The sequence below is a fragment of the Hypanus sabinus genome, chromosome 1 (genome assembly GCF_030144855.1).
Source record: "Hypanus sabinus isolate sHypSab1 chromosome 1, sHypSab1.hap1, whole genome shotgun sequence".
In the NCBI taxonomy this organism is placed as follows: Eukaryota; Metazoa; Chordata; class Chondrichthyes; order Myliobatiformes; family Dasyatidae; genus Hypanus; species Hypanus sabinus.
Window position 1 is genome coordinate 90,595,685 of NC_082706.1, and position 25,833 is coordinate 90,621,517.

A 25,833-nucleotide genomic window follows, 5' to 3' on the forward strand; every position below is an offset into this window, starting at 1 on the left:
AAGAGAGAAATTACTGACAAGTTTGAGAAATCAGTTGGAGCTATGTTGATAGCATGAGGTGCTGCTCCTCCAGACTGAGAACGGCCTCATCATAGCAGTAGAAAAGGGTGTGGACAGGAATGTCAGAATGGAATGGTAAGTCCAGAGAATAGCCACTGGGAGATCTTACCTTCTGCGTTCCACAGGGCAAAGGTGCTCAACAAAGCATCTCCCAAACTGCCTCAGGTCTCCCTGATGTAGAGGCTATACCGTAAGCACCAGATACAAGATGACCTCATCAGGCTCACAGATGAGATGACACCTCTCCTGAAGGTCAGTTTGGGGCCCTGATGGTCAGAGGTGTAGGGGCAAGTGTAGTACTTGTCATGTGTAGGGAAAGTGCCAGGAGGGAGATTTGTGGGAAGTACAAGTGGACAAGGGATTCACATTGAGAGCAATCCCTTTGGAAAACAAAAAGGTGGGGTGAGAGATGTGCCCTGTATGGTGAGATAGTGTACTGGTACAGCTATCAATGACACCCAACATAAACTGGGAGACCACTTTTGATGAACATGTGCACAAACCCAGTAGGAATTGACCAATTCAGCTGTAACTTTTGAAAACAGTGGGTATGAGAAATAAAGCTCTAGTTATTTAAGTATAAATTTAACATAAGCAGCTTATTTGATGACAGAATATACGAGCTGAAATAAACTTTTCCAATGCATAACTATGGATAATGTTCCATCAGGCCATACAATGGTACCTAGTTGAGATGTGCACCAGGTCCAGTCTTGAACTCTAGATGTCTGAACACTGTTCACATGTACTTCCTGTGACTGAGTGGGTTCCTCCCACATCCCATTCTAAAGGTGTAAATTGCCTTTGGGTAGGTGGTAGATTTGGGAGGTGGAGAGATGAGAAAGTGGGGATAAAAATAAAGCTCACATAGGATTTGGGTAAACTGATGGTCACAATGGAATCCATGGATGAAGAGTCCAATTTCCACACTGTACATCACTACAACTGCATTATTGTTCCACTAATATTCAGATAAGCACAGTAAATCCACATTAACTCCACTCGTACTTTTTCCAGGTACCCAACAGCAGCTTCTATTATTGACCCAGTATTTGATTTTCTTGAACCTAGTATACAGGAAATACACTCATGCAGTCTTCAAGAAGGAAAAATCCTTTTTAATGGGAGTGATTTTACTTATTTTCCTAATAAAAGCAGTAACTCTTGATCAACCTTTGGTTGTATCACAGCCTGGAATAGTAACATAAATACCCAAAAACAGAAGCCTTGGATCTCACACCCATCGTTATTACCCTTCAAGCTTCACGCATCTCAGCTCTGAACTGATTCCACAACCCAGGGACTCTGGCAGGGTTTGTATGAACATATGCGTGTGTATATATATATAAAAACAGTGGCAAGTATGGAATACCTTTGGGGTAGTGGTAGAGGCAGATAAGGCACATGGATGATAAAAAAAAAGGGGGGGGGCTATGTAAGAGGGAACGTTAGGTTGACCTTGAGTAAAATGTTTGCCTATCATGGGCCGAGGAGTTGTACTGTGCTGAAATGTACCATGTTTCATGTTTTATCATGCTCTTCTATGCCTGACAGTAAGTGCTCATTTGGACACAAAATCCTGTAAAAGGAACTCTACATCAACCACTAGGGCAATGTACTCCAGGTTCTCACTAGCATGAAAAGCCCCAATCTATTATCCGTAAGTTTTTTCTGGGTCTATTAAGAGGAATTGTTTCCTATGCACTATTCTACCCATTTAGATATTTAAAAGTGGCAACCAAAAGCATCCTCACATTAAATCCAAAGTAGTTCTAAAAGTACAGATTTAACTTTGAGGACTGTTTGCAAATTGCTTCCATCCCCTCCAGTGTAGAACAGTCTTTTATTTTGAAGACTTGAAATAGTTTTGTAACTGTGTGTAAAGAAACCCACAAGCAGAGAATACACAGCACCAAGACATTATTCAGCATTTTTATTAAAGCAAGCATTCTATAATCCAAATATTCAGTTTCAGTTTTTAATGCTCAGCCATTAAACACACTGTCAACTAAACACAGTGTGGATCTGCTGAACATCTCCACAGTAATGGATTACAAAATTTTAAAGAAAGGAATGCATCAAACGTTTCTGTGCATAAAACACCTACCCCGGCCTAGAAAACTTTCATTTTACAATTTTTTTTGATTTTCCCATTAAAGTCTAGGACTAGCAGCACTTATGCCAGACCTGGTAGTGACTTCATTTCATAAGCTTAGAGGTTTCCTTTCTGTTTTTATATACATTTTCTGTTTTGCGATGTTTTAAAAGTTTTTTTAAACTTTTCCAATGTTTAGATATTTTTCTTCAGTAATGCAAGCCTCACTGTTGTCCTCTCCTGCAGAACAAAAACAAAATTTTACATTTATTGTTCCAAACATATTTCCTGCAAAAAGAATGGGTATGAACAGATGAACTCAGCCAATAGTTGAGCAACACAGTGAGTTATTCCAGACAAAAGAAAATTGATGCACAAAGTACAAATGAGTACTTTTGCATATAAAAAAAACTACCAATTTCTTGATAGTAGAAAGTGAATTGCCCACTATGACTGCACAACTTAACATGTTTAATTGTTTGCAATCTGATTAGGGGAGAACAACATCTGCAGTCAGGAAATCAAAGAACACTATACATTTTGTCATTCTAACTAAATTAACCTCAGCAGAGAACAATAATTGCTAAATAGAATTCTATTCTATACTAACTCCTTCACTCCACCCACCATCACCACATACACCTTATCCAGGGTCACTATATGGACACATGATCAGTCTAGGTATTTAACAGTTACTTGTACAGTCTGTTTTCGAGGATTGCTTTTGTATTTATATTTTGCATTTTTACGCTGCATCAAATCCAGAAGTAAAAATCATTTTGCTCTCCTTTACACTTATCTGGAGAATGACGACCAAAAAAAAAATCGAATCTTGTATAAAATAGTCATTCAGCCCATTATGTCACTGTTAATGATTGTTAAATTCTGACCAAAAATATTCATTTTAATGATCATCAGCTTTTTTAAATTACCCTCCTAAATCTACAAGGGATGCTGCCTCAGTTGACAGTTTAAAATGCCAGCTCTAAACCTACTAACCCTGCTTTTAAGTAACATCATTATCTTTTATTTCAACAGGCTTCGGGACAGCTTCTTCCACCAGGCCATAAGACTGATTAATTCACGTTGAAACAATATATTTCTATGCTATATTGATTGCCCTGTTGTGCATGCTGTTACAAATTACTATAAATTGCACATTTAAACAGAGATGCAATGTGAAGGATGTAAGAAATAAAGTCAATTCAGATTACACTTTATCCCATTCTACAGCACTTTGGCCTACATCGTTTGTATGCAGTTATATTATTTAGCCCAATATATCCTTACCAAACTTGGCTGTTCAACCCAATTCTATTTCCCACCCCACAGCATTTTACAGCTAATGGCGATAGTTCTTAACGTGTGGTGCACAAGTCCCTCAGAGAAGCAATGCCAAAGACCACAGGAGATCTAAGTAGTTTTAATAAGGGGTAATTTAAATATATCACTCTGGAACTATATCCTATAACCTAAATTCAGCCATGCTAAACAAGCTTTAGGCTTGTTTACAACACACTGAATCCCTGAGAAAACTACAATTCCTTAGGAAGATGCAATTAGGAATTAATGTGGTGTGGCAAGAACAAGGAATCTACTCAGCCATGATAAAGAAGGTGATTAACCAAGACTTTAAATACAACTAAGGTTTTTACCTCTATCACCATTCAAGGCAGCTGTATTCAACGAACAATAACAGAAGCTACATAGCTTCACAACTACCTCAACTATCCTGCTACCTTCAGCAATCTGTGGACATTTGTTCACTGACAGGCTTTTACAGCTTTCTTCAAGGCTAATGATAGAACTGTTACTGCAAAAACTGTATGACGAACTGCACTCACAGTACCTGAGCACTGACAGCTGCAGTCTTTGTGAAAGGGACACTTTACCCACCTCCTGAAAATTTTAAACACCAGCAGCATTTGGCACAACTACTTTCTGAGCAGCTTCTTTTGCTTGATGGGCCTGCAGTACAGCAACAGCTTCATCAACCTGAATCACAAAATTAAAATTAGTCCTTTCCATCACAAAGCAAATGCACAGCAGTATATTTTAGCAGGATCAAATACTGAACATATTAGAATGAGCGGTATTAATCTATACAAAAGCCAAATGCTTATTAGAGATTTGTTGTATATTACACTGTACATTGACCATTTAATATATAGCAGATCTGCAAATGATGCAGCTAAAATTTTAAATGTTTATATTTACCTTGGAGCGCAAAGACTCTGGGGACTCCAACATATGAAGCAATTCAGAGTTGTCTATCTCAAGAAGCATCCCAGTAATTTTTCCCGCCAAAGTTGGGTGCATACTCTGTATCAGTGGGAAAAGGCGTTCACCTGCAAAGAAGATTTCAAGTTAGAACAAGCTAACAACCTGCTTGTTACACATCAAAACTCACCAAAACTAAAAATGTTTTGCTCTCCGTGGGGTACTTAGAACATAAAACATTACAACACAGTACAAGCCTTATGTCTCAAAGTTGCGTTGAGCTCATAACCTACCTAAGATCAATCTAACCCTTCCTTCCTCCATTTTTTAGATCATCCATGTATCCATTTTGCTTCATAATTTCAATCACCATTCAAATCCTTGGATTATGTTTAAAATATCCTGTTTCTACAACCTATCACTGCAAGTTGCCATATCTAAATTGTTCTATTAATGTTATGGAACAATTTCTTATTCCAGACTCCACTATTAACTTTAGATCCTTACCCAGCATCTGCTTCTGTTCTTGGGGAGGGGCAGCAGCCAGCATGGAAGCAGTCAGGGGTTCCTGGCCTTGTACGTGAACTGCAGGCTGAAATGGGGGGAAAAAAAATTACACATTAAATCCAGCTTTTGATCCCAATGCCAATTTTCAACTCAACTTCCTCAGAGCTCAACTGTATTTTAGACTAATCAAGGACTAGAACATGCTCTGGAATTAATACACGCACCAATTTATCTGGTAGTGTTATTCTGCTGGCAATGGTTGCTACTTTCTAGTAATGAGATCATGTGTAGAGTACCACACAAAAACAGATTGAGAAGCAACCTTACCTAACCAATGCCTACGACGCCAATGCGTCGAGTTGAAGCCAAGCCAAATCTCAATGTTGAAAACGACTTGACAGAGTTCTACAGCACCAAAACTGATTCAAACCAACCTTTTTGTCCACCTATAAACCCATCTGCTCACTTTAAGAATATCTTTCTTTGCCTTGCCTGAATGTCTCAAACATACTAATCGTATCCAATTTCATCATTTTCTAGACATCAATACTCCGTAAAACTGCTTTAATTTTTTTCTTTCATCTAAAACCCATTTTTCTGATCCCTTGAGAAAAGATTTTGACTGGCTACACCTCAATAATATCTGTTGGCTCAACATTTAACTTTTTTTTACTCAAGGGAAAACAAGCCTAGCCTATCCAAATCTTCCAATCCAAGCTAACACTCTTGTCAATTCTTCTGCACTCTCTCCAGCATAATCACATCCTTATCATGATGTGATCAGACCTCCAAGTGCAGCCTTACCAGTACTCCAATGCTGTTTGCAAAATCTGAATAAATAATGTACCTGTTGCATAGCAACTGGAGGCTGGGTATTTAGATGTTGTTGAGGGTTGCGGACTCCTGCGGCATATTTGTATTGTGTAAACGAACGAACACCAGGAGCTGTAGCACCAGCGCGAGGTCCCATTGTCTGTGTTGCTGTGTTAGCTTTAAAAAGAAATTCCCAAAGTTCAAAAGTCTGAAGATATTTGCTATCTTCTTACTTGCAAATTGTTAAACTAGTTGGGTAAAATATTTCCACACCTTAAATATTACCTCATTTGTGCTCCAAGTTCCACAGCTAATTTATGTAAACATTTGACTAAATTTTACTGAACAGCTCACTGAAGGAAAAGCTGACCCCATAACTATTTTCCCACACTAGTATACAACGTGCAACCTATCTTCCTTCTGCAGTATCGGCAATGGAAATGACACGCTGGCTCTTCAGAAAAAAGTTCGCACAACTCGGTATATCCCAAAGTATTTCCGAGCCAAAAAAAAAAATCCAGGTAAGTCGTGTACATCCTCCCCCTCTAGTTTGTGAATTGTCCAACCTGACAAGCTTATCAAATGCTTCCCTAATGTCTCTAACTACAGTATTACCCTTATGGCATCGTTGTCAAAGGGGAAATGCAAAGAAATCTGTCATAATTAATACAGCACAATTGCATAAACAGCAGTTAGTGACAAAATAACCATGTGTTAATAGTAATGATTTAACAAATCTGTTTAATGCCTTACCCAGAGAACTGTTTTAAGACTTTAATAATTAAACAGGAAAAATAAAAACCAAATGCAAATTTTATATTTATATCATGTTATCTTCAGTTTAATCTGACACAAGTTTCATTTAGTATAAACAGACTAGGTAGGCAATTGCAGCAGCTCACAAGTTTGACTCTAGAATCAAGTAAAACTTGGTTATCAGGCGCAGGATTTCCATACATGTGCAAGAACTCCAAATTTTATGACACTTATACCAAAAAATGCCAGCGGACTTGAATAGAACTGTCAGACTTGCTGTGCAAGTACCAGACTGCAAAATGAATGCAACTTTATTACCTTAGTAAGTTATGAATGACTATCTGATTTTGAGGTGCTTCTGATAGTTTTGTGAAAAAATGCTGGCAGCTGTTGCGAAGTATTAATCTCAAAATAATTTCTATGTCATTTGAAGACCAATGCACTCCCACTTTCCTTAAGCCTCATCATCTTGCCATGAGGCTAAACTATTTGTGTTTTTACCAAGAAATGAAAGGAACAGGTTTTAAAAGAGATCACAGGATACAAGAAAACAGAATTGCAGTTAAATAGTGGAACATGCCTCAACTATTAACTCCATTTTTCATGAGATTTAAAATACATTCTCATAAACAGACAACTCACCAACACGTTGAGTGCTCATAACACGTGGCACCTGAGCAGAAGTTGGTCTCATGGAGCTGATGGTTGGTGGTCGGGGACCTGTTGGACGCATGCTACCAGGCATACTCTGGAATGCTAACAAGGAAAAAAGTTCAAAGTTAGTATGCAATAAAACCACCCAAATAATAACTGACAGTCACACAGAGATGTTTATCTTTACTTAAAAACATCCTACTTACGTTGTGGTCTGACGCTTTGGGCAGCCCATCGAGCGCTGGGTCGAAGCTGTGCAAGCTGACCCGTTGGGTAATATGCAGCACGGTTCTGAGCCTGTGAGTAATTCAGTCAATAATGACAATTAAAATGTTGTGATTACATCACAAGCTTGTTTATGTTTATTTCATAAATAACAGCCTCTTAATACAAAATCCACCTCTACTTTTAGCGTACAATAACTTACCTGAGGGATTGCTGCCATGAAATACCCAGATGGTGGAGCTGGTTGATAAGGATTGATAACAGGATTTGGAACAGCTCTGACACTCGCCATTCTCTGCATGTACTGGTTTGTTAGATGAGCTTGTCGTTCTTCTTTGCGCTGAGCCAGAGCAACATACAAAGGCTTGGTGCTAACAATCCGGCCGTTCATCTCTGTTACAGCCTTGGTAGCTTCCTCTGGTGAAGAGAAACAGACAAATCCAAAGCCTTTACTGCGCCCATGCTCCATCATCACCTATATAGATAAAACGGAGAGATTTCATTCTGATGAACAATCAGTTATCAATTATCAATAAATTATTACCTGAACAATACAAACTTCAGCAAACTTGACATTCTTGTTTGAAACTTGTTTTCTTTAAAATTTCATCCATTCAACAATATGCCAAAAAATTAAATTCTGAAGCTTAAACAAAACTCAATTTTTTTTTTGAGTTTTGACGCAGATTTTTGCATTTAGATGCCAATTTACCATTAATCTATTTCTACAATTCTGACAAAGTTATTCTTCCTCTGACATGGTAATGTATTATGCACAACGTAACAATACCTTAGCACTTGTAATTGTGCCGAATGGTGAAAATTCTTTGCGCAAGCGCTCATCATCAATACCATCATCCAGATTTTTGACATAAAGGTTGACCCCCTATAATTGAAAAATATCCAAGTTTAATCTTAGTTGGATTTAAACATAAATATTCTTTTAAAAACTCAAGATTGTTTGAAATGACAAACATCCATACAGACGCAACAAGACAGAATTATGCAAACCCTTAATCAGATCAAAACTTAGTCATCTTTACATATTGACCATAAATGGAGATGGTAACTTAATGGAGAATAGATGATTTGTGAACATCTCCATTACTAGTAGCATTAATAAGGATACTCCAAGGTGACCTTTGCAACACAGAAACTGCTCTAATGTATAAAACAGCCATTTCAAAACAGCAATTTGTTTTCATTGTAATCATTGTAAGAACCAAGATACTGTCAATGATTTTGACTAAAAGGGCAATTATAACACCAAGCTAACCATTCACTTCATGAAAACAGCAATATAGAATCTTATTACATCAAACATAAAATGAAGACCTTAACCCTCATGCTTCCGAAACATGGCATTTCTGTACTAGTCTTCCAGTATTTATCAGAAAGTTCATTCATTTTTTGGTGATCAGCTCTGAAGAGTTCAGAACCTCCTGCCAGATGTCAAGTAGTTAATCTATCTAGTCTTCTCCAGAGTATTCTGCACAAAATGCCACTCTTCCATCACTATTCACTCCAGGACTTAAGGAGTCAAACACATCCCAAATAAACCACTGAAGACCAATGCTCTGCAGAATGAGTAATCCTCAAGCCCACAGTTCCAATACAACTGATCCCCGTGTGACAATGTGGAACTTGCTCAGATGTGTCTTTTGATTAGAAGCAGAATAAATTCAGCGCCAGTCATTTCAATCAGCAAATTTCAAGTATTAACTGGCAACAACTTGCTCACTGATGCTTAGCCCACTTTAGACCTTTTCCAACAAACAAGGATCACCAGAAAGATGTAAGTATTTGGAAGCAGTGAAGATTGAGGTGGGGGCTGGGGGGAGTGTTAAGAGGAGAAACCATTCAAAACATTCAATTAGATAAACTGACCTCACTCAAGGGTATGTGGTGGACCCCAATCACTATTCACCGCTTCAAAATCAGAAATGGGAATGGTCATTGCTGAATGCACAGTTGAGCTGTGTTCACTATCAAGTCATCAACATACAGCTCTTTAGCACAGAAACAGGCCCTTCAGCCCATGCTGATCTATTATTCTGCCTAGTCCCAAAATCCACACCTGGATCACAGCCCTACCATTCCTATCCACGTACTTATCCAAACTTCTCAAATGTTACAATCAAACACACATTCACCACTTCCACTGGCAGCTCATTCAACATTCGCACCGAGTGAAGAAATTTCCTATCCGGTTCCCCTCAAGGATTTCATATTCCAGCCTTAATCTATGACCTCCAGTTCTAGTCTCATCCAGCCTCTGTTCCTCATAAGTAAGCTGTGGCTGAATACAGTAGGGCTGCTTATTAAGTGCCAAGAACTTTTCCGTCAGATGAAATTGAAACCATGGTGACCGCTGTTGTATAACCAACTTTTGACATGCAATGGCATCACAATCAAATACATCACCAACAGAGAAGGCCAGTAACCACTAAGATCTCTAGATCAGCCACCTGTCAAATTGTTTATACTGCAGCAGGTGGCTCACCACCAAACACCCCAAATCCCCTACAAGGTGCTGAACAGGGCATCAAGACAACCAACAAAGCATCATGTACAAAAAGCCTATTTGATTGCCACCTCAATTAATGGACAAGTGCTGTGGTAGTTTGCCATGACTCACCACAGAGCAACATCCATCATTTAGAAGACCATGAGCAATATATGCACAGGAACATCACAAAATCGTGCTTTCTGACTTGCATGTCCATCATTTCTTCACTGCCAAATCAAAATCCTTGTCAATCTCAAGTAGATTTCCCATTTTTAAAACATCACTTTTATTAACAGATTCGGTAAAGCAGGACAGCCCACTGAATTCCACATGTGCACTTACATCTTTCAAGATTTATTTCTAGGATATTCCCAAGATCCATAATTTATCGCCCAACTTCAAGGGCCTTCAGAAGATAGTGAGCTTACCTTGAAGCATTGTGTAGGTATTCCCAATGTCTCAAGGCAGATAAATACCTTTTGAAGGGGCACTTTTTTTGGCCACAATGTGAACAAAATCTATTGGGTGTTACTGTACACATGGAACCCCGGTGGGTTCTTCTGCAATGCCAAGTGTGATAACAAACACTAAAAATCAACAATTACAAAAAGTTGCATTTACCAACGCATTGATAGTCAAAAAAAGTCTGATCATCTACAGCCAAACTAATTACATTCTCATTTTTCATTGCAGGTAAAGTAAAAGCACAATACAAGCAAGTTAAACTTCTGCGTGTTCACAAAATATGATCTTCAGGCAATTTCTACATGAAACATTACATGCATCTCTCCACAAATACTTCTAAGTTTGCTGAATATTTTCACTTTTAGTATTACATTCAGACCTAATTCTGATGTGATTCTTGAGCATACAAAAATACTGGAGGAACTCAGGTTAAGAAAGAGTTAGATAGAGCTCTTAAAGATAGCGGAGTCAAGGGATATGGGGAGGAGGCAGGAACGGGGTACTGGTTGTGGATGATCAGCCATGATCACATTGAATGGCCGTGCTGGCTCGAAGGGCCGAATGGCCCACTCCTGCACCTATTGTCTATGGACAGAATAAACAGTCAACAGTTCAAGCTGAGGATCTTCATCATGTGAGTCCTGATGAAGGACCTCAGGTCAAAACGTTGACTATTTATTCCCCTCCCTAGATGCTGCTTTACCTGCTGAGCTCCTCTAGTGTTCTGAGTGCATCGTTTCAGATTTTCAGCATCAACTGAATATCCTGTGCTTAGTTAAGATCATTCTTGCTTTAGGTTAATGACTGAAACACCAACAGTTTTGCTATTTACCTGGTATCTTGTGATTCGGTCCTGTTTCATCTGTTCAAATTTGCGCTTCAGCTCCGTCTGTCGCTCGACTTTTTTCTGGGCCCGGCCAACGTAAACCTGCCTCCCATTAATTTCCTTTCCATTCATCTCATCAACAGCCTAGAAATGCATTTAACAATGCTAAAAAGAGGGAAGAAGCACCCTGATGCAAAAATTAACTGTAGCATTTACAGGCATGTTAGAAAACTGCATTATTGCAGGCTAAATTTCTGCGCCTGCCAAACAACCAAATGCATGATACTGCTGAAAATGCATTTCTGGAAAGCAGGACAGAAATACCAGAATACCCAAGCATGCTTTATGGCATTGGTGACTAGTTCACAACACAATACCCTCCTGTAGGCAACTAGACAACTTATCCTCCATGCTTTATTTCACAAGGGGCCAAAACTCTTAACATTATAGGTGACCGAGTTTAAATCTCTGTAAATCATGTAGAGAACTCAGAATTGCCCATCTGGACTTACCACTACGTCCAACAGCTGCTTACCTTTTGTGCATCTTCGTGTTTTTCAAAACTGACAAAGCCAAACCCCTTTGATCTTCCACTGTCATCTGTCATAACTTTTACACTCAGGAATGCTCCTGAAAGAAATTGAACAAAATTCAAAAATTTCAGATATGCGAAATTCTGCAAACAATCTGTAGTCAAATAATTTAATCCACTGGAAAGGTAAGCTAAGAGACTTTGAGAAAATCTGTGCCACGTGAAAGGAGCAAGGTGAAACCTGCCACAATAGGTGTTAAAGGATGTGGCTTTTCTCAGCTTTGACTATAAATATGCAAAGTGGGTATAGTGGTGGCTGTCGTAACCCTATTGCAATACTGGTGGCCAGGTTTAGTTCCAGTTACTCTGTGGGTGGGGTTTTATACGTTATCCCCATGGCCTTGTGGATTTCCTCCAGGTGCTCTTTCCCCCAAAATTCCAAAGGTGTGTATAGGTTAGTTAGCTTAATTGGTCACATGGGTGTTATTGGGAGGCGAGGGCTCATTGAACTGGTAGGGCCCATTACAGTTCTGGATCTCTAAGTAAAATAATAAAAACTGGCTAAATAATAATTATTAATATTAAATGATGGCAATAACAAAATATTAAGTTATGAAAAGTAATTTGGAATTTTTAAAAAAATGATAGACCACACAATTAATAGGTGCAGGTCAAACATTTTTTTTTGTAAAGCACTACTGAGAAGCAGCGTGCCTTGCCTATTAACATTAAAGAATTACGGAATCTGAATCTGGTTTAATATCATTGGCATGTGTTATGAAATTTGTTGTTTTGCAGCAACAGTACATTACAATACATAATAAGAACTATGAATTAGAATACTGAGGCAGTATTCATGGATTCGCTCTGATGGTAGTGGGAAGAAGCCGCTCCTGAAATGTTGCGTCCCTTCAGGCCACTGTACCTTCTTGATGGTAGCAATAAGAGGGCAAAACCTGGGTGATGAGGATCCTTATTGTTGGAAGCCACCTTTTGAAGGTGTCCTTGATGCTGGGGAGGCTGGTAACCACAGAGTTTGGCTAAGTTTACAACTTTCTACAGCACTTTCCAATCCTGTGCAGTGGCCGCACTATACCAGACAGTGTGGCAACCAGTTAAAACGCTCTCCACAGTGCATCTGCAGAAATTGGTGTGTGTCTTTGAGGATTCATCCTCATATCCCTAATGAAAGATAGCTACTGTCATGCTTTGTAATTGCATCAACAGGTTGGGCCCAGGATAGATCCTCAGATGTTGACACCCAGGATCTTGAAACTACTTATCCTTTCCACTTCTGATCCCTCAATAAGGACTTGAGTGTGTTCCCTCAATTTCCCCGTCCTACGTTCACAATAAAGTCCTGAGACTTACTGAGTGCAAGGTTGTTGCTGCAACACCACTCAACCTGCTCCTGTACGCATCCTTGTCAGCATCGGAATTCTACTAACGATAGTTGTGCTATCAGCAAATTTATAGGTAGCATTTGAGTTGTGCCCAAATCACAGGTCAAGAGGATTGAGCAGAGGGCAAACCACACACCCTTGAGATGTGCCAGTGTTGACCATCAGTGAGACATGTTACTTCCACTGTGCACAGACTATAGTCTCTTGGTGAGGGAAGTCAAGGATCCAGTTGCAGACAGAGGTAGCCCCAAGTTCTCAACATTAGAAGTACATATATCATCAGAGAATGGATACAAAACACAATCTTGAGATTTGTCTTCTTGCAGGCAACCACAAAGAAACAATAGAACCCATTAAAAAAACAAGAGACTGTCAAACACCCAATATGCAAAAGAAATCGTGCAAGCAATAAAAACGTAAAACACAGAACCGCAGGGTCCCTGAAAGTAAGCCCACTGCCACACAGCCAGTTCAGCACTGAAGCAAGTGCCAATATTTGCAGGCCACAGTTCCAGTCAGTTCAGCACTAAGATGAGTAAACCTCAGTATCAAACCGATTACCAGTTCATCCTTCACCCTTGACCTTGATCTTTTAAATCAGCCCCAAGATTTAACTCTTACTCTAACTTCTATATTTAACTTTTTCACTCTTTGGACCCAGGCCCCACTGCTTTGATCCAGCCCTAAAGTACATCCCAGCAATGGCCACCTCAGGTGCAACTCCAGTTCACTGAATCCTTCAGGATACCACAAAAACACTAGGTCATAGATGGTTCAAAAGCACAACTCTCAAAGGGAAATTATAGGCTGTAGATGGCAGTGATGCAGACCAGAAAGAGTAATTAATAGAATAGATGTCAGGTTAGTTTGCTGCTTGTGAAGCGTCACTGTGTCTTGCCAGTGCCCTCCCTCCTCCATCTTTGAGGAGGTTTAGCATTATCATTTCTAGGGAGATAAATTCTATACAAGAGAGGATTGGTTCTGCAGCTTACAGCCCATGCAAATTAATCAAGTATACAGACTTAATTCGTAGTATATAGCTGTCCCAGCTTCATGGCGTACATTATGAATGTAACCAAATACTGATTTTTCTGGTAGAGGTTTGATCTAGATAACTGGCCACGTCAGAAAATTGTGGTTCATTCTGGTATGCACTTCTGGTGTCCTTACTTGCGGAAAGATACAATTGTCTTTAGAGGCTGTGTAGAAGAGGCTCACCAGGCTGATTCTGGAGATGAGGGTTTTAGCCTATGAGGAAAGATTGAGTAGCCTGGGACTGTATTCACTAGAATACAGAACAATAAATAAGAGGGGATCTTACAGAAGCAAAATTATGAAAGGGATATATCAGATAGATGTAGGAAAATTGTTTCCACTGGTGAATGAGGCAAGAACTAGGGGACATAGCATCAAGATTTTGAGGAATAGATTTAGGATAGAAATGAGGAGAAACTGCTTTTCCCAGACAGTAGTGAATCTCCGCCCAGGAAAGCAGTAGAGACTATACTCATTAAATAGACAGATAGATAAATGCACACTAGAGAATTAGAGGTTATGGGGAAAGGCAGAAAGGTGTAGCTGAGTCCAGCCAGATCAGTCATGATCTTACTGAATGTCAGAGCAGGCTGACTCCTGTTCCAATTTACGTTAATGCTCATGTATTACAATTATACAAAAGAATCTGGAAATACAATTAAATGTTTTGTACCAAACAAGAGGAATTGGTTTGGTTGAGAAACAAAACTTATTTTACCAAATTTAGTCGACAAATTTTTAAAAAAAACTCACCGAATTTGTTGAAGATTTCTTTCAGCCTTTCGTCATCCATATCTTCCCCAAAGTTCTTGATGTATACATTGGTGAATTCCTTTGCTTTGGCTCCTAGTTCAGCTTCGCGTTCTTTGCGGGATTTAAATCGACCTACGAAACTATAGAAAGCATTAAGTTTGAGATGCTATTTCAACTTTCACAATTTTCCTTAAAAACAGTGACTTTTAAAACCAATTTCCATCTACCTTATCTCTGCAAAACTTACTTTAGTATATTCAATCTTGAAACTGAATTGGGGGATTGTGTTCAAACTTCGTTTTCCTAACCTTGATATAATCGTATTAAAAATGGATGAGAAACAAAGAAACCTGACAGAACGGCTTCCTTCAGAATCCTGAACCTTGAAAGAGCCTAATCACCATATCCTTATGAGCCAAGGGCTTAACCTCAACTTCAGAATCAGTATCATTCAGCAACTTACCAATTCACACAGAATGATTTATCAAAACATCATATGGTAATAAAACCAAAAAGTTCAGTGCTAAACAAATGTTTCTGAATAGAGAACATGTTACATATTATCCACTTCCACAAATTATTTTTCAAAAGCAGGCCTGATAAGCACATTCACCAAAAAAACTTTTCAGAACCTCAACAAAAAAATGCACAATTTGAACTAAAGGGCAGCTAAGAACTATCCTCCTGTTCTGGCTTCATAAAATACTCTTAAACTTACTATCTCCATGAGAAATAACTGCAATTCAGATGATCTGCTATAGGATTTCCAGAATGTAATCCCAATCTTCTCTACCTTTCTTCCCCCCCACCCCCGGCGACACACTTTCTAAAGAAATTTCAGCTCCAGCATGCAGTTGTCTTCACCAATATCTCCTTGCATTTAATAATGTTCCTATTAAGTACAATGAAGGCGCTACACAAATTGCTCTGTATATTTTCTGGAAAACAGCAGAAGCAGCATTAACTACACATCAAAGCCACAGTCACCCAAAATAGCCACTGGTTCTCTGAAATGCACATGGGTATCTGAAGTGCATCTTTCACCTCTTTTGGCTCATTCTCATTGTAAGGAATACTTTTCCATGTAACAATTAATACTATGTCAACACTACTTTCTGCAACAGATTTTTGCTCCAAACTTAAAAAATTTGATTAGGCTTTTATAAATTAATGTTATAAATGAGTGTTATCTGTTATAAATTAGTGTATTTGAAATCCTTATACATACACTTTACGATCGTTAAGAAGCATGCCGTTCATTTTCTCAATGGCTCGCTCTGCCGCCTCATGGGTCTCAAAGTGAACAAATCCATAGCCCTTGGAACCATTTTCATCGCAGACAACCTGAACAGGGTGAACAAAGTCCTTGGTCAAGAATACATACAAGCCCAACAACTACTTCAAACATTTTCTAAGCAAAAACTGTCTTTATTCCTCAATGTTAACTTAATTTCTGTTACAATACAGCAACAATGCTTTTAACAAAAAAGCACCTGGGGCAATACAGGAGATGTAATCAGACCAAAGCCAAAGTCCAAGAAAGTAAGAATGCCTAATGTTTCAGAAGAACATTCTTAAAAACCAAAGCTAGAAAGATAGAATGAAGACAAATTCCAAATTGTGGGGTATGGAGTGAGAAAACTATAGAAAATAATAAAGCAATCCAGGTATTCTAAAAGTGAAGGTAGCAAAACAGATTTGAAAATAATTCAGGTCCCCAAGGAAAGATATGCCACAAGTTTTCAAAAATACAGGTGCACAGCTTAACTTTAGACAAAGCAAACTTTGCAGCATGAAAGACAGCACAACCAACAAAGAGACTATTGGATTAGTTTCAACCTGGAGCCATCAAAGGTTGACCGAGTTTCAGCATAGGGAGTCACATTAAAAATGTTTACCTCAGATTATTATGATGAATGGGTGGAATAAGAACTTTATATTTTAGAAAATTTTATCAAATTAGTCCTTGAATTAGATACAATTTCAGGCTGGATTCAAGTTCTAAAGATTAACTGCTGAACCTCACTGGGTGTAAAGTTTTATAAAAGCTGTAGAAGTTGTATTCCTTGACCTGAAATAAGAGCATGCAGGTACAGAAAGGAAAACTTACTGATAATTGCATTTGCAATGAGGGAAAGAACACAAATACTCATATGTGCATGTTATATAGAGTACCAATGCACCCACATCTGGAATTTGGTTGCCTTTATGGAAAATGGGATACGTCTTAAATAGGCTAATGAGAGGACAGAGCTTGTTTTGTTTATTCTGAACAAATGTCATGCAAAACTGTAAGGAAGTAGATCTACTGAATCACCATTGCCAAGCTTTAGAATCAGATTAATTTCTCTCCGGTTCAGAAGAATGGCACTCAATTTTGACTGAAGTAGAGGAAACACTTCAATCATTTGTATCACACTACAAGCTGTGGCTCACAGCTTTTGACAAGAAGCACGATCTGAAAACAGAATTCAAAATTGTTAAATAAAATTTCCAACACGAGTCAATTAATTTGATTATTTCTCACCTTGCAAGACAGGATATTCCCAAAAGCTGAAAATGTGTCATACAATGCTTTGTTATCAATTGATTTATCCAAGTTCTTAATGAAGATGTTGCCAACTCCAGATTTCCGCAAAGACGGGTCACGTTGAGACCACATAATACGAACAGGCTTGCCTTTGATAACATCAAAATTCATTGTATCCAAAGCCCGCTCAGCTAAAGTAAAAAAAAATGCTTGCTTAGCACATAATATTGACAATTATGTTGAAATGCAGTCACTGTCAAACATAAGAGACATGACAAATTTGGAATAAGCAACCTTCAACAAAAGCAATGTGCTCACAACCCAATATTCAATTTTAATGCCAGCTCAGAGATAGATAACTAAAAAGGCCAATAATACCAAAGGGGATACCAACAGTTTTATCAGATCTATAAAGAGCAAAAGAGGCAAAATTAGATATTGGACCATTGGAAAATAATGCTAGCGGTAACAATGAGGGACAAAGAAATGCCAGAAAAACTGATTAAGTATTTTGCATCATTGTGGAAGACACTAGCAGTATGCCAGTGTTTGAGAGTGGGAGCCTTTTCTGATTGGCTGGAAGTGACTTGTGGTGTTCCACAGGGGTTGGTTTTAGGACTTTTTATGTTGTACTTGTTTCCTCTACTTCAGTCAATGATTTGGATAACGGAGTTGATGACTTTGTGGCCAAGTTTGCAGACGATAGGAAGATAGGTGGAGGAGCAGGTAGTGTTGAGGAAGTAGAGCAGCTACAGAAGGACTTAGAATAGAAGTATGGAAAAAGAAGTGGCAGATGGAATACAGAGGGAAGTGTAAAGTTATGCACTTTGGTAGGAGAAATAAAGTAGACGGCTTTCTTAATGGGGAAAAATTGCAAAAACCCGAGGTGCAAAGGACCTTGGGTATCCTCATACAGGATTCCCTCAAGGTTAACTTGCAGGGTGAATCACTGCAAGGGTAAATGCAGTGCTAGGCCTTATAAGGCACTGGTGAGGTCTCACTTGGGGAGTATTGTGGACAGTTTTATGCCCCTTATTTAAAAGATGTGCTGGTATCAGAGAGGGTTCAAAGAAGGTTCACAAAAAATGATTTCAGAAATGAAAGGCTTATATGATGAGCATTTGATGGCTCTGGGTCTGTACTCACTGGAATTTAGAAGAATGAGGGGGAATCTCATTGAAGCCTATCAAATGTTCAAAAGGCCTAGATAGAGTGGACATGGAGAGGATATTTCCTATATTTAGATATAGGGGGAGTCACCTCAGAATAGATGAATGTCCTTCTTTAGCCAGAGGGTGATGATACTGTGGAATTTGTTGCCACAGTCAGCTGTGGAGGCCAGGTCATTGGGTGTATTTAGGTGTTAGTTGATAAATGCTCGATAAGTTAGATGTGAAAGGTTACAGGGAGAAGGAAGGAGGATGGGGTTGAGTGGAAAATGAATCAGCCATGATCAAATGGTGGAACAGACTATGGGCCAAAAGGCTTCATTCTACTATGTCTTATGGTCTTATACCTCCCTTCCTCCTAAGTGTCATGGAATCCTACATTTAGGGTAGTTCTCAAAGTGATTTATTCGAGCTGGAGGTCTGTAATTAGTGGTATTCCACAGGGATCTGTGCTGGGACCTCTGCTGTTTGTGATGTATATAAATGATCAGGATGAAAATATAGATGAGTGGGATAGTAAGTCTGCAAGATTGGCTGAGTTGTGGATAGCGGTGAAGACTGGCAAAGAATATAGATCAGCAGTAGATATGGGCAGAAATAGAGCTTAACCCAGATAAACGTGAAGAGTTACACCCTGGTAGGGCAGAGAGATCTTGGGGTCCAAAGTTCATAGCTCCTTTAAACTGGTTACACAGGTCAATAGGCTGGATAAGAAGTCTCATGGAATGCTTGCATTGAGTTCAAAAGTGAAGGGGTTACGTTATAACTTTATAGAATTCTTGTTAGGCCAGAGTATGCATACAGTTTTGGCTGCCCCACTACATGAATGATGTTGAGGCTTTGGAAGGTACAAAAGAGGTTTGCCAGGATGCTGTCTGGTTTAGAAAGCATGTACTATCATGAGAGGCTGAGGGGAGATCTGACAGGTTTATAAGATTATAGGAGGCCTAGATATAATAAACAAGGATTAACAGTATCTCAGGGTAGAAATGTCTAATACCAGAGGGAATGCATTGAAGGGTATAGGGGGTAGGTGCAACAGGGATGTGAGGGGCAAGTTTTTTGTTTACTTGGGAGTGTAGGGGATGCATGGAATGTGCTGCCTAGTGTGGCGGTAGAGATAGATTAGAAGCTTTTAAAAGATGTTAGATAGACACGTGAATATGAGGAAGATGGAGGAAAACTGATCTGGTATAGGTAGTGTTTGGGGTGTTTTGGATTTACTCTTTGGCTGGTTTGGCACAACACTGTGGCCAGAAGGGCCTGTTCCTGTGACATACTGTTCTGCTGTAGAAGCTTTACATAAATTGTTGAATATGGACCATCAGGCTCCTTCTTGATTGTAGTAACGAGGAAAGGGTTTACCCCAAATGTGGAACGACCTTAATGATGGATGCTACTTTTTTGAGACATCACCCCTTGATGTGGGGTGGGGGCACTCAAAGACTGTGCAGTATCTGATCAAAATGCTCTCCACTTTAAAGAAAGTATCTTTGTTGATATTCCAAATCTCCTCATCCACATTATCGAACAGGACATACTTTATTTTAACTTGCAATATAAAGGCTGAATGACTAAAAGATCAAAGTTACTTAATCTCAATCCATCCCCTCAAAAGTACAGTAGTCAACTTCTGCATTGAGCTATATCAATTTCAATAATACTTCTGAATATTTATCATTTTGGAATTTACATTCTCTAAGTGCTTTAGCAGACTTTTCATCTGATTTGCAACATGATACATTAAAGAAAGTGCTCAAACATTGAGCAAATATGTTATTTGCCAATGTCCACTAGTATTTTGAAACATTCATTCCGTCATCTTGAAGTATCTTTACCAAAGAGAAAAGTCAACTACATAACTACCTGATGTCCAGTTTGCTTTTAAGCTGTCTTTCTAACAAAATGCTAATTAGGAATGTTGTACTCAACAGGAATCCTAATTTATACATTGCAGCTTGATTTGTATTCTGTCCCTCATGACCTGATTCAGCAATATTTACACATCTAGCTAAACATTCAGCTCTTTTGTATTTAACCTTGGTGACTTAGATTTACCATCTTCATAGGCTTATTAGAAATCTTCTAAATACTTCACTAATATTGAAATAAGCACTATAGGGAAGTTTAACAATACCACAATGTGAGCAGTCTTCATTAAAGTTAAAATAGCTGACGCTCACTATCCCAACACAAAGCTAACAGTGGTGGGAATAGAGATGGCAAGCTTTATCTTGCCATCTACCAAGCTTATTAAGTAAATACTAGCTAGAGAGAAATCTGCTCTGTAAATATTAACCTTCCCCTCCAATATCTCATCAGCTGATCACATTTTGTAAGCACAGTTAAGTGAAACCTTGCTGCTCACTGTTTCACTGTCCCCCTACCATACAACTTTCACTGGGTACTTACTGTACCCATATTGATAAACTGAAGATCCCTGCACCAATCTGTAATACAATAAACTAACCAGTTTTCAAACTATCTACCCTAAATTTATTTCCCCAAAAACAATCGCACCTTCTCTTCTAATCTGCCAAATTACCATGTCAATTCAAACCACTATGAACCAGTATCTGAAAGTTCTGCATACACACTTAAACCACTTGTCAAAAAACAGACCAAATTTGAAAATTCCCAACTCAGCTTCCCTTCACAATAAAAATAAGAAAACGAACATCACTGAAAGCAAAGGCCATCACTTCCACTCATTTTCCCACATTCACCTTTGCAGTTAAAACATGAGAACTCTTATATTTACATCTTCTCATTTTCACCTATAACAAGACCATCAATGATTCCTGCACTCAATGGGGCACACTAATTCAGAATAAACTTTGATTGCTATAGACAGACATTCAGCAAGTTGAGTAACATCAGTGGGATAAAAACATTTTAAGTCAATAACCTTTCTTAAGAGAAGTTAGGATTCAGGCTTTAACTTTGCATAGAAGTGAACTCATATGAGAATCCAACCATATGATGCTTTCCCACCATTTTTACCTTCCAAAATTCAACCAGTTAATACTCAAAACATGCTGTTAGGTGAAAATTCAATTTAACAACTTGAAACGAAGATCACATTGGTCTATTAGCTTGCTTTCTTGCTGCAGACTAAACTGATATCCACTTGCTACATGTTCTATGGTTTGAATATACAGCATTTGTGTATGGAGAATTATCCTGCTGCAAGGGTGACATGAAGTCAGCATTTTCATTTATATTGGTGAATCTAGATGAAGAAAATGACAGTAACTGCATTCTGAAGCAATTATTACCCACTTCCTTTTCCTTCATTTCCTCTCCACCTATCATCAAAATGGATACAAGCAGATCAGTAATTAAAAGCAAAGTCAATGCAGATTGTTTCCACTGAGGTAGGATGTGACAGGAACTAAAGGTTAATGGATCAAGGGTGAAATATTTAAGGGAAATCTCTTCACAGATAGTGGTGAAAAAGTGAAACGAGCTGCTAGCATAAGTGGTGGATAGTTTGTTTTCAACATTTAAGAGAAGTCTGGGTAATTACTTGGATGTGAGAGGTATGGTCTGGGTGCAGGTCAACGGTGTTAGGCAAAATAGTTTGGCATGGATTAACTGGACTGAAGGGCTTGTTTCTATGTTGTGGTTTTCTAGGAATCTAATGAAATGGTTACCTTTATAGAACATTATTTAGGTAGCTTTTTCCAAACTGACACCAAAAAAGTTTGAAATGTCCCTTTTCCTCAATGCACCATAAAAAGCATCCTATCTAAATGTACCTTGTCTTAAGTGTTACAACTGCAAGAAACCGCAGAGTTCTGCACAACTCTACACATCACAAAAACCAACCTCCCTTCTGTTGACTCTGTATACACTTCTCACTGTTTCAGTAAAGCAGCCAGCATAATCAAATGTCCCACCAGTCCAGGCATTCTTTCTTCTTCCACCTCTCCCCCCTCCCCCCCACCAAAATCAGGCAGAAGATACAAAAGCATGAAAGGATATAACAGCAGGCTCAAGAATAGCTCCTATCCCACTGTTACAAACATACTAAATAATTTCCTAGTATGATTAAGATGAACTCGATCTTACAATCTCTTTCACTGTGACCTCGCAGCTTAGCATCTGCCTGCACTCTGTTCAGTAACACGTTACTCTGCATTCTTATTGTTTGACCTTCTACTATCCCAACGCATTGTTGTAACGAATTGATCTGTATGGACAGTGTACAACTTTGCACTGCACTTTAGTACCTGAATAATAAATCAATTTACAAACAATGGGAAAGCTACCTCCTATATTTGTTCAGAAATTCAACAACACAATCTCCATTCTTCTTTAACTGTTCACCTGGTCATTGTACAAATGCAGTTTCTTTGACTCATAAGAATGAGATGGTAACCAAATAAACTTGCCCTTCATGAACTTATGTGTTGATGCAGTTCATCTTGAGGTCTTACGTTGCACAAGCCTCTTCCACCCTTTCCTGGCTTAATACAACACCATAACACCTTATTCCCATCTTTCATACAGCCTCCTCTTAAATGCAAGTATGCATATTTGGCAAGTTTGTTGTCTTTTGCACATTGACAGTTTGTCCACCATGCTGGGTGCAGTCTTTCATTGATCCCATTATGGTTCTTGGATCTACTGAGCATGTCTGCAAGAAAATGAATCTCAGGCCAGAGACGTGTGCTTTTATAGGTAATAAATTTACTTTGAACAAAATGCTGGAGAAACTCAGTAGGTCAGGCAGCAGCTCCAAAGAGCGGAATGAACAGTTGACATTTCCAGCCGAGACCCTTCATCAGGTATGGGAAGGGACAGAAGCCAAGAATTTCTTGACTACCTTTACTGATTACTTTTATTTATACTCTCAAGTAATAGAGCATAAAAAAGCAAATCAAAATTTTAAAAGTTTAGTCAATCCTCAACTTTCACTTCTGAAGAGATGCCGATACATTTTAATCTTTGGAAGTCTGGCCCCTGCTCTTCCAAATGACCTTTATCCTTTTCATATACAATTACATGTTGTCTAGAAATACTTGATTAGTAATTACTTATAAAAATAATCTTGATTGGCACCCTTAGCCCCACAATCCTTTGACCTTGTATCTTCCAAGAAACAAGTTCATCTTCTCATGCAAAATGTTCTGAATTTCATCTGCCAATATACATTCTGCAAGTTTTATTGTCCTCCACCCCCCCCCCACAACCTGAGGAATATTTCTGACTACCCTGACAATAAGATGAAAATTTGGAAAATGAGTTTGAATTGGATATCTGATTAATGTAAAGTTTGAACAGTGGACACAATTTTGTAAATTAGGGGTAATAAACGAACTTTATGGATAATGCAGATGATTGACAACACTGCCTAAAATTTTCTGTAGATCTACGGGTCGGCATGGGATCTCCACAAAGTGCAACTCAGGACAACACAGGGTACAGTACAGAAACGATCTGCATTTCTCTGTATAGTGCAGCATGTATACAGAACAAGCCGCTGGTCAGATTAGTGTAGGAAAGGAGGGCAGGGCACAGCGCACTAACAGGTTCTGCTTCTCTGCGATAGGAACTGTCGGAGCCCACATCCACATGTCCACTAGGGCGAGTTTTAATTCTCTCTTCCCTCGCCACCCCACCCGAAGCAAAGCTTATGAACAGGGCACGTGGGCTCGGCCCCGAGTCACGAGTTGATTTTCTAAGAATCCGAAAGCCTTTTACCAACCGCCCCGGCCACGTAGACCCGCGGCTGCAGGCCGCACCGGAACATTTTCCCAGTGCCCGCTCCTTCCCCACCCAATCCAACCAGGGGCTCCCAAACCGCATGGCGGCCTCACACCGCCGGCCCGAGGGTTGCCAGAGCCGAGGCGCCGGCGTGTGCGGCCCTGCTTTCACGTGGTGGCGCCGATCCCTCGGTCCGTAGGCCCCACCCACCGTCCCCCATTCCCCGTACATGGCTCACCGTCGGCCGGCTGCTGGAAGTTGACGTAGGCGTAGCCAAGCGAGCGGCGGGTGATCATGTCCCTGCAGACGCGGATGGAGAGGATGGGCCCGGCCGGCGAGAACTTCTCGTAGAGCATCGCCTCGGTCACGTCGGGGTGCAGGTCGCCCACGTAGAGCGAGGCCATGGGGTAGCTGGGCGCGCTGGGGTTCATGGCGGCGGAGGTCGGGTGTGTGTGTGCGTGTTGTCACGGGGAGTGAAGGGAGACGGCTGACCGGACTCACTCGAGCTCGATGGCGGCGCGGGCCCGACAGACGGCGCTCCTTTTTCTTCCAAAAAAAAGTGTGTGCGTGTGTTTAAAAGAATGAACGGATTACCGCAATTAAACACAAAAAGAAGAGGCTGGAGGAAGGAGATGAGGGCGGCGGCTCACGGCAGACGGAGACGGCGTCGAGCGGCGGCGGCGGCGAAGGCGGCGGGGTCCCGGGAGGAGGTGGCGGCGCCTGGGCTGGACTCAACACGGTGCTCGCTGACGACTCCGAGCCGATCCTCGCGGGTTCTTTTCCTTATCGAGCGGTCGTTTCTTTTTTAATTCTTGTTTTTTTCCTCTCAGGTTCAGAGACGTTGATGATCTTCTCGTTGATTTCTTTTTTTTTAAACCTTTTTTTTTGTTTAAAAACCCCGCCCGCCTATTTTTTTTTGGAATTTTCTTTTTAAATTTTTTTGGTTAAGATTTTTCAGATTTTTAAATTTTTTTTCTTTTTTTTAAACCATTTATAAAGAGAGAGAGAACAGAAAAGTGTGCTGACGAGAGAGCTCAGATGGAGCCTGGTGCACACAGACACACACACACACAGCCGGGGATCGGAGGGTCAAACGGCGGAGCTCGCTGATATTTATAGGCGCGCTGGCGTCACTTCCGGCGGCGCACGCCGCCCTCGCTCCCTCCCACCCACCCACTATACCACGATGCGGCGCACCAGCATGTGCACAGGCGCGGACGTCATAATTGCGCAACGGAGCGCTCCCTCCGCGCTGTGCGTGCGTGTGTGGGGGGGGGGGTGGTGGGAGGGGGAAGGAGGGAAATAGTGCGAACTTGACTTGAAAGTAATCCCGTCGCTGAATGATCGCGAGATGTTGAGATGAAGGTCTGCGTGACGTTGTCTGGGTATTTGTGTAACAGTATGTGGACACATTTTCCCTAAGATTTCAAGTGTAACTTTTATACAGAATTTCCTTACTGGACGTCCAGCATCCAACATGTGGTCAGATACATATTTGTAAAAGTTAAAAGACGAGAGTACTTACTAAGATTACTCATTTAATTTAATTGTAATACTGTATATACTTTT

The 25,833-nt window shown here is 39.8% G+C and overlaps 1 protein-coding gene across 1 annotated transcript; it reads right to left on the minus strand.

Annotated features, from left to right (window-relative positions):
* Positions 1-1,978: 1,978 nt before the first annotated feature.
* LOC132395343 (polyadenylate-binding protein 1) lies at positions 1,979-25,361 on the minus strand. Its single transcript, XM_059971807.1, has 15 exons — positions 24,503-25,361; positions 17,381-17,574; positions 16,082-16,197; positions 14,854-14,993; positions 11,666-11,760; positions 11,137-11,274; positions 8,121-8,216; positions 7,533-7,805; positions 7,312-7,402; positions 7,094-7,207; positions 5,730-5,872; positions 4,883-4,967; positions 4,373-4,503; positions 4,052-4,150; positions 1,979-2,395 (listed from the first exon to the last, which is right to left on the minus strand). Exons 1-14 carry the CDS (start codon positions 24,693-24,695, stop codon positions 4,064-4,066), a joined length of 1,896 nt encoding a protein of 631 aa, XP_059827790.1. The 5' UTR covers positions 24,696-25,361; the 3' UTR covers positions 1,979-2,395; positions 4,052-4,063.
* Between the last annotated feature and the right edge of the window lie 472 nt (positions 25,362-25,833).